This window comes from Populus alba, chromosome 19 (genome assembly GCF_005239225.2).
Source record: "Populus alba chromosome 19, ASM523922v2, whole genome shotgun sequence".
Lineage (NCBI taxonomy): Eukaryota > Viridiplantae > Streptophyta > Magnoliopsida > Malpighiales > Salicaceae > Populus > Populus alba.
This window is the reverse complement of record NC_133302.1, coordinates 9,628,609-9,638,818: the sequence shown is the minus strand read 5'-3', so window position 1 is coordinate 9,638,818 and position 10,210 is coordinate 9,628,609. Positions and strand designations below refer to the sequence as shown.

Below are 10,210 nucleotides of genomic sequence, written 5' to 3'. Positions count from 1 at the left end.
AAAATAATATTGAAACGAAAATATATTGAATTGATTGAGGCCAACCCAAGTTAAGCTACTAAATCATCAACCTAAATTAAAAAACCATGATAACCTCATATAAAACAAATCAAAATAAATTATGAAACTCAATTATTTATCAATTCACTATTGAAAATTAAATTGAAAAATAACAAAAACATTTTATTTGAGTTAACTTACCAAACTTATAACTCAGATCATAAGATTAAAATAATCTCATAATAAAAAAACAATTTATAACCTTCAAAAATACAAAAAATCACTTCAAAATAAAAAATCAATCAAAAAGCAAAAAATCTTCTCGAACTCACATCTATTTTTCTAAGCATTTTCAATGTAAAAAAAAGAAGAAAAAAAAAAAACCTCTTAATTGGAACTTCCTCATTGTATAAAACTATTTCACATAAAATTTGATTATTTTAATAGCCATAAACCTTGCCAACAATAACTTTTCCCCTATACAGTAGATTCAAAAGTATTATTTTCAAGGTTTATTTTATTAACCACCTTTCTAATTTGTTTATAGATATGTTGGTTAGTATGATAAAGTGTGATTGAAAATGCATTTTGTCTCAATAATAGTTTTGAAAGTTTTTGATCAATAAACAGAAACTATAGTTCCACATAGATAATACTAAAAACTCTAAAAAAAAAACTATAATTTATAATTTTTTTAAAATATATTTTTTCAAAAATAACGGCAAAAACTACCCCACCCCAAGATAAACACAGATCCGACCCTATAATCATGTGAAATTTAGGCAAATTTGTCCACTCTACAACTATTAAAATTGCAAAACTTTAATTTTTATAACTTTTGACACAAAAGGCCAATAAAGATTAATTAAAGACACCACCAGCCTATGGACAGTTGTATGGAAGCTTTCACTTTCAACTTTGCCCTTTTCTCTTCAAAAACCTACCCTATCACTTTCACTCCAAGCAAACTTCTACAAGCAACCGACGGCACTCTTCCTTCTTTTTTTCCATCTTTCCCTGCCATGGCCATGAGAGTGAGGCCATTGAAGGAATCTCTAACAAAAACCATCCCATCTTTCTCCATCTCTCTCTCTCTCCCTCTCTCTCTCTAGAAATGTTCATAGGCCCCAAGAGGAACGCCTGCGTGGCCATATCTCAACTCCTACAGTTGCCCAAATTTTATCCAAAGTGACAATATAGTAATCAAACATGATAGATTAGATTATTTAAAAAACCAGTATAAGATTGAAAAGAAATATCCAGGAAGCCTATCAGGCAAGGCATTCTATTCTCCTACGTGGGCCCTAATGGACCTCCATCCAATTTGTCACCTTTGGAAAGGATTAGCCTTCATTGAGCAAACTCAGACTTTGGAGAAAGAGGATTCATTCGGCTAATTATATCTTGAATTTTTTTTTTTTATAATATAAAATTGAGTTTTTTTAGAATTATTAAAATTTTATATGATTGTTAATTTCAAAGCATATTAGACTAGTCGAAATGGATATAAGTTAGTCCATTGAGTCTTTTTAGAGTCACTAAAAAGCTTATATAATTGTTAATTTCATGGCACATAAGATTAGTTGAAGTGTAAACACTGATTTTAATAATAAAAAAAGATTTTAAAGCATGAGGAGACCATGGAGCGGTGGTTTGACACATCATGAAGATTCCACGCATCACTCCATGACTGCCTACCGTCCTAGCTTGATCAAATAATTGGACCCCCCCAAATTTTCCACCATAAGAGCACACTTAATTGCCCTTATATATTAGAGCACTCTAGCCCTTCTTTTTTATCTACTTCTACTTCCAAGAGAACAACTTTCCATCTATGAGATGGATCTTGAAGAGTGGGAGCTACTACCCCATGATGGGTTCATTGATTACCATGAAGATGGTGAGAAGAAGACTTTTGGGGCAAGCAAACGTAGTAGTAGTCCAAATCCCAAAGCCATGTTCAACATGAACTACTTCATGTGCCCGTCTTCTCCACCAAAACATTCAAGGGTGGTTCCTAATCAACTTGTTCCAGTTCATATTCAGCTGGAGCCACCAACAAAAACTAGCAAGGATGTCCCAGGAGATCATGTAATCTCCAAAAAAGATGTGGTCTCCATGGAACCTATCGACCTAAGCGCTGTGGTTCCCTCTGTGGCCATGCCAGAAGCCAAAGAAGCTGATCAAGACTCAGTTTCTCAAGTTTTCTTCAAGAAAATGAAGGAAAATGAATTTGTCGACATGAAATTGGACTCTCCAAAGTCCTCAAACACCAAGGGTGGTTTCGCACCCCCTCAAATTGATGCTGGTTCTACTTTTAACTTTGAAGACAAAAGTGATCATCAGGGGTATACAGGTGATCAGGTCCTGGAGACCACCAAGATTAGTTCTCCAAGAATCAAGAGCAGTACTGAAAACGAAAATAGTACAAAAAAGGAGGTGAACTGGGAGGAGAATACTAGTGGCTTGAATTTATGGAAGTTGAGCTTAACTGGGATTGGTGCTATTTGCACTTTTGGAGTTGCAGCTGCTACCATCTGTATTTTCATTTTTGGAAATCAGCAAAGAAACAAGCAGCAGCAACAGAACCAAAAGCTGAGCTTCCAGATTTACGCTGATGACAAGGTTTGGAATTTTTCTTTTTCTTTCTAATTTGTCACTCTTCCTATTTCTAATTAATCAATCATATGACTATTATCCATGGATCCTATGATTAGTTTGATTTCTGTATGATTTTGTCGAATGCTTACTCTGCTTGATTTCTCCTTGTTTTCCATGAGGTAAATAGTTTAGATAATATAAACTGAAGATCAAGTAATGACACGCAGCATGATCAATTCTATGTCTCTTGCTAATCATTCGTATCTCGAACACATTTTGAAAATAATTAATGAAATGCAGCTTGATCAATTTTTTTCCCTCTGCAATATAGTTTTTAAAAGAGGGGATTTGAATTTGAAGGAATCTTATTAGGCTACATAGATCACTTTCACATTCATGAGCACTGCTTAAAAGCTAATGAATCACAAACTGTTGTCACAGAGGATTAAGCAAGTGGTTCATCATGCAACAAAATTGAATGAGGCAATTTCAGCAGCCAGAGGGGTTCCTATCGCCAGAGCTCACATTACCTACGGCGGCTACTACAATGGTCTCTGAAGCAAAAATGGCTACAGAAAAAATCCCAGTTGTTCCCTAGCGTCAATTGTGGTGGTGGATCTGCTACGCTAGCTTACAAGGTTCTTATATAGGGTTGTCTCCATCTTTTTGTACATAAAAATATATGTGATGTTCGTGTAGATAGCAGGTTCCTGTGAATCCTGTCTGTATCGGAGATTCCTTGTGTGCTTCTGTGTAGGAGCCACTTGTTCGACGTTGGTATCTTATATGTGCGCGTCACAGCACTATCTAAAAGTTTGTAATTCTGTGATGTTCTAGCAATGCTTAAACAACGATGAACGCATTAAGCAATAAAGTAAACCAGAGATATGCATTATTACATAAGCAAGACCCAGAATGCGATATGATCTTCCACCCACCACCATACTCTGACAGAGTAAAGGTTGAGTCTTGCTGCATACATGGCTTTCCCTTTTCTTATATGATTCTTGAGAGGGAGGTGGTGGAGGCATGTCAGCTAATGACATCAACATTTTGATAAATCTATTAGTGTTAGCTGCAATGTCTTGTCTTATTTCTATCAGCTAGTTGGCTTCTGCTGTCAGAGAGCTCTTATCCATCAATGGCTATGGCTTCTGATGTCAGAGAGCTCCTATCCCTCAATGGCTAGCTGCTTGAACATAGGCTGCATCTGCGGGCTACGTGGCCATGATGGATTAAGCTTAGATTGCGCCTAATTACGAGCTCTCGAGTCTTTAAGATGGTATTCTTATGGCGAGCGTGAAAAGAAAACAGAAGAATGGCTGATTGAAGAACACAACAGTCCAAACAAAAGAGATTTATTGAGTCATGAAACCAACTTGAGGCCCTAAATGCTTCAGCTGGCAAGATTAGTCGTGTTAGATATGCTCAATGACAAAAACTACTGTTTTAATGGGGAGGGGGGCTCACTAGGAATATCAGTGATGTGAAGGCGTTTCTGGAACATTTGCTGGGTACTATGTACTAGTGAGGAGGAACATTGACACTGCTTGCTAGATTGGAACGTTGGTTTGGTTAGAGAAAGATATATAGCTATTAAACCCGGTTTAGATTACCTATTAAAGAATCAAGTTTTGAGTTACATAAGTTCATCTGAATTAATATAAAAATTTTAATGTTGAATAAAAAATATTTAAGATTTTAATATTTTATTTAAAAAAATAAAAAAAAAAACAATTTATGTAGATGTTCAAGAGTTTTTAAACCTGACATGGATCACAGGTTTTTTTCCGATCACCATATCACCTGGGTCAACACTAATTTTTTCTTTTTTATAAATGAAAACGATGTTGTTTTGATTAAAAAAATAAATAGTCAACTAGTTGCAACTAGGTTTTTGATCAGATCATTCGATCAACCTGTTAGATCAACTGAGTTTTTTGATTTCTTTTATTTTTTTAAATTTGGCCTGGTTTCAACCTCGGGTCAGCTGAGTCCCGGATCGATCCATCTGAACAGGCCAGGTTTTAAACTATAGAATGTTGGTTATTCTTGTTGCTAATAATAAAATTTAAAATATTGGTTCAAAAAGTTTTTTATCCAACATTAAAATGATAATATTTTCTCCTTGCAGTAATTAAAAAAAAAAAAATTATTTTACATTGAAAAAACATAATTTTTTTAAGATAAATATATACTAAAAAAACTTTCAATTTTATATTAATAAAATAAAACATATATATATATATATATATATATATATATATATAAAAGATTGAACGGAGTAAAAGAAAAAAAAACAATTTAAAAAAAAAATAAATCTTTAACAAGTTGTAATCAAGACTACTCTACACTATGTTACCGGGATGCCAAGTCAACCTATCGTGTCAAGTGGGATAACTATGAGAAAAATCTTCACAATGATATATATATTTTCCAAAATACTTAATTCTGAAAATTAGCAGATAGATATTTTCAGCACATGCTTGGAATGTTCATTTCTTGAGCTGTCCATTATTATTATTTTTATTTTATTTTTCACGTCAAATACGTTATTGATCACAGCTGGTCAGTTTGATGAAACATCTTTCTCTCTCATACCCAATTTCCTCGAAGAGATAAGATTGAGAAAAGTGGACCAATCTTGTCAGACAATAAAGTTATTATCGTTTTTAAAGAATGTTTAAGATTATTTTTAATATTAATAAATTAAAATAACTTTAAAATATATATATTAATTTGAAGTAGAAAAAAAAATTTATTTTTTTTAAACTATTTTTAAAATACAAAAACAAATAAGATGCTAAGAATAATTATTTTTGATTTGGTTTGGTTTTTATAAAAAAAATAACTAAATTGAATTTTAAAAAATACTAAAATCAGCTCAAACCAACCGGTTCGATTTGTTTTTAGGACAAAAACCGGTTTAAAGCGGTTTTGCTTGGTTTTTTTAGTTTGGCTTGATTTTTTCTAGTTTCACTCGGTTTTTTTGGTTTTGCTCAGTTTTGGCTCAATTTTTTCAGAGTAATTATTTTCGATTTGGTTTGGTTTTTATAAAAAAATAATCAAATCGAATTTAAAAAAAAAACTAAAATCAGCTCAAACCAGCCGATTCGATTTGTTTTTAGGACAAAAACCGGTTTAAAGCTGTTTTGCTTGGTTTTTTTAGTTTGGCTCGGTTTTTTTTTATTTCGCTTGATTTTTTTGGTTTTGCTCAGTTTTGGCTCAGTTTTTTAGTTTGACTCAATTTTCATGATTTTTTTTAATTTTTTCAATTTAATCAGTGTTTTGATTTTTTTTCAAACCGCTATAAAGATGCTATCTTGTAAGAAAAAGCAGTGAGAAAAACAAAGAAAAAGGTTGTGCAAGTACAATATTGACGACACCATAAAATATAATTATATTCACATGGGCAGCGCCCATCTTGGTTATTTGTGTGTGGAGCCAGTTTTTTTTTTTTAATTAAAATATAAAAAATATAGATTTAAAATGAATTTCTTTCATTTCAAAACAATATTCCAAGTCAATGAGCTGTCATGTTAACGTTTAAGCTGGGACAAGGTCCACGTTGCTTTGTTACCAAACCATGAATGTTTTACTAGTTGTTTTGAAAGACGTGTTGTTGGGGCTTGTTTGTATTGTGGTTATAATATTATTTATTTATATTTTATATTTTTTCTTAAAATTATTTTATTATTTTGATATATTTATAAAAAACACATTTTAAAATATAACTTCTACAGTTTTGTTGAAAAAAGAAAGAAGAAAGACTAAGATAGAGAAGGATTTGAGGATAGTTAAATCTGTGGTTTTTTCTTTAGTTTAAAGTGATGTTTGGGATAATTTTTTTATTTTTTAAAATTTATTTATAATAATAATATATTAAAATAATCTGAAAATATAAAAAATATTAATTTAAAATAAATAAAAAGATAAAAAAATATATTTTTAAAATGAAAAACAAACAGTGCCTAGGTATAAGCAATCATAAAGAAAAATGCTGCAATCATACGAGAGTGTCGAGCACACAGGAAGAACGCTTGCAAATCACCTTACTTGGCAGTGAAAATAAGCATAGATCTGCTTGGGAGGAGGAGCAAAATCGAGAGGAGGAGGAGAGGTGGATGTTTTTCTTTATCTAGAGAAACTCATGGTGGCAGCTTTGCATGTTTATCCTCTGAATTTACCTTCTTATCTTCACTCGCTCAACGGTTGAAGAACATAGCAATGGGTTTTCCTTCTTCTTTGTAAATACAGAAAGGAGAGCTGTCAAAGAAAATACAGATGGAGGACAACTGTTCTTTCATGTTCAGACAACCAGCCATGGACTCACGAACAGAGCTTCGAGTTGGACAGTGACAAAATTCAATTATAAAGCCAAATTGCTTGAGTTTTTTCTTCTGTCTACACTATTGGAGATGCCGGCCTCATGTTAGGTCTCCGATAATTAATGCATAAATAGATCTCCGAAGTAGATGTTTTGTTTATGTTAATCATGCGTTCAGCTGCACAAAATTTCTCACATGGATAGCATAATTCCAAATCCAAATCCAAGTTTTTAAACCTCTTCTTCTCCGAATTTAAATCTACAGTGTTGGCCAAAATCGCAACTAGGTGAAATGCCTATTCCCAGAAACAGTATCCCTTTTCCATAGATTTCTAGCAATCATTAATGGAAAGGCTAGCCCTCAATCTGCACCTTTCATGGTAAGAAATCTCAGCCAAAATCATAACAGGAAGACAAAAACACCACCCAAGTTCTTCTCAAGAAGAACGAAGAGGTAATAAGGCCTCAGAATTGCAGAATGTCAACAAGACTCTTTCAGTCCCGGAAGATGGTATTTGGTGACTGATATCATCATCGGAATCAGCAAGCAAACCATAAGCACCGATCTAAACCCAACAATGCGGCCTGAGGCATGAATCCTCACGCCACACAACATTCATGGATTTAGCTTGCAGGACAGTGAGTTCTCACCAAAAGGGCACCAACCATTTTGAACACCCTTTTAATTTTTCTTTTCAATGCCTTATAATTTACTTTATTTTTTCATCAAGTTATTTCAATCTTATAAATCTTAGTCGTGGGTTTCGCGAGACGTTAATATGTTTGCTTTATATTTTTCTCATCATTTTTTTTTTTTTAATTTCATACATCTATTGTTTTCTATTAAATTTTTTTATCTAATATATATTAAAAAAAAAAAAAAAAAAGAAGCCTGCAGCCACTGTTTCTTACTACTTTAATTTTCTATAGCGTTCTTTTAGGTAAGCACGAAGGAGAAGAAACCATTCTCTATGGCTCTCAAGGGATTGAATTTCTTATACATAAAGAATCTAGAATTCGGATACTAGAAAAGGCAAATCTTTATGCCATTCTAAGCAGATGATCTTTACGTATAATGAAAGATAACAAAGGAATTCATCAGTAGTTACAAGAAAAGATAATTGAAGCCACAAACAAATAAATCACATCAATTATAATACAAAATAATAATTGGTTACAACAATCTGAATCTTTTTGACCAATTCGTCGTAAAGATCAAGAACAATGAAAATCCCAAGTAGAACACTCCATCCCCCTTTGTCCCTCAATTATCATCCATGCAAACAAATCCCTGTACCGTTTGGGACGAAAGGGCTTCAAACAAATAAATGAGCATATACCATGCCAAAAAGAGAAAAAAAAAACAACAAATAATGCATAATCTTACATTCAGAAAAGAAGTCCAAATGCAAGAGCAACAAGAGAAGCAAAAGCAGCTGGTACAAAAGTAGAGGCATCAGAGGTAGGGCTAGGAGCAGGGGCATCTGCTGCTGCTGCATCCTGGACTGCTGAAGCGGCCATAAGCACAACCATGATAGCCAAAAATACTCTCATCTTCAACGCCTCCATTGTGATAAATAAATTACCTTGCTGTAAGATGAGAAAACCAATGTGTGGAGGCGCCGCGCAAAAAGGAAGAATGCAAGGAGGCGAGCAACACCGAGAACTCAGACAACGGCTAGTGGGATGACACGATTAGGGCTTGCAGGTTGATGCTTTATGTAGTTGTTGGCGAGGAGACAAGAGTGGCTGTTACCTGCAGGGTGCAGGCTGGCCTGAAGGACTGTTGATGACGAGCACATGCACATGGTTACCTTTTGAGGCAAAAGTCATTGTTTTTTTATTGCACAAAGCTAGAACCGAGCTTTCTGGGGTGCCATACAGCTGTTGCGAACGACTTTGTGGCCCTGTTTTGAGGGCGGCGCCAACTATTTAATGTTTTAACTACGCCTTCTCTCTCCTTTTTCAGGAAAAAAAAAAAAACAATTGGCATTTCCATTTTTTTTTCTTAAATTTTTAAATTGAAAATCTTGAATTCCAATAAGGACATGTTCTGTGGTTCTTATTCATGTTGGTCAGAGAAAATATGGATGCGGTATCTTTGGTACAGGATATTTTTATCTGTTTTTTTTATATATAATTAAAGTACACGATTTTAGAGTGTTAAATTTTTTGGATTATATGATTGGATGGAAATGAGAGCATTTGGTTATTGGAATGAGTTTGGTACTGGAATAGTGATTGTAGTTATAGTTTTTTTAAAAAAGTTATTTTATAAAAAATACTTTTAGTTAAGGATGATTTAGAAAAATATATATTGGGTTGAATAAAAAGTAGTTTGATATGTTTGGTTAAAAGAATGTTTTTCAAATTGAAATTATATATATATATATATATAGATGGTTTACCAATCATCTTTGATTAATAAGTATGGCTTACTTGGATCATCGTTTATAACCTTTTTTGGTGTTGTTGAATTCATCTCGTAAATATCTTTCTAATGATACCGGTTATGTTATAATTAAAAATTCAGTGTTGCATCGAGATTTATCATTTTTTTTTCTTTCCTCTTTCCTTTTATTTAATATTTTTATTGGATGTTGCTATTCTGAATAACAAGCTATAAATATTGTGTGTTTTCTAATAACAACTTGTGCAAAAAAATATATATATATATTTTTTAATGAAATGCACTATTCCACTAATATTTTTAATTTAATACACTATTTTTTTCTTAAAAATACCTAATTTCTAATGATTGAAAGTCAATTTTTTCAACTAGCAATCATTATTTTTGTGCAAAAATTCACAAGTGCTTTGATTGAGGACGACTAGCTAAGCATATCCTTGAATCTGCAAAGGATATGTATATAAAAGTAGAGAAATTAGCTATGGATTTTTAAAGTAGTTAGATTCGATTTTTGTACCCACAAAGCCACAGTACATGTACTTTAGATATGGAGACAGATTAACCACTAATAGAATATACTACCGTCTTGTAGCTGGTAACTACTAACTCAGGATTGACTGTCAATGGCAAGAAAACGTGAAACATGTTCAGGGCAAAAGCATGCAAATCCTGAGCAATGCAATAATTTCGTTTGAGAAAAAGAAAAGACTTTAAAGAATCATTTTCGGAACTTGAAATTTCTATACATGGACAGTAATGAACAGGACATGCATGAACACATCCAAGCAGAAAATTCAATAAAAAAAGGGACACTGTGTCGTCCTCAACAGGATGAACCATTAGAATTAACTATTTCTTATTCTATGTTCAAC

General features: G+C 32.9%; 2 protein-coding genes and 1 non-coding gene across 3 annotated transcripts; 1 reads left to right on the top strand and 2 right to left on the bottom strand.

The window, feature by feature from the left end:
* Positions 1-1,740: 1,740 nt before the first annotated feature.
* Positions 1,741-3,504, top strand: LOC118056748 (uncharacterized). Its single transcript, XM_035069087.2, has 2 exons — positions 1,741-2,625; positions 3,043-3,504. Exons 1-2 carry the CDS (start codon positions 1,840-1,842, stop codon positions 3,157-3,159), a joined length of 903 nt encoding a protein of 300 aa, XP_034924978.1. The 5' UTR covers positions 1,741-1,839; the 3' UTR covers positions 3,160-3,504.
* A 3,884-nt stretch (positions 3,505-7,388) lies between these two features.
* Positions 7,389-7,469, bottom strand: LOC118056769 (small nucleolar RNA SNORD96 family). The gene has a single exon (XR_004688846.1). It is a non-coding gene; the product is annotated as a small nucleolar RNA SNORD96 family (small nucleolar RNA).
* Positions 7,470-8,049: 580 nt separating this feature from the next.
* LOC118056747 (arabinogalactan protein 13-like) lies at positions 8,050-8,843 on the bottom strand. The gene has a single exon (XM_035069086.2). It carries the CDS (start codon positions 8,495-8,497, stop codon positions 8,318-8,320), a length of 180 nt encoding a protein of 59 aa, XP_034924977.1. The 5' UTR covers positions 8,498-8,843; the 3' UTR covers positions 8,050-8,317.
* Between the last annotated feature and the right edge of the window lie 1,367 nt (positions 8,844-10,210).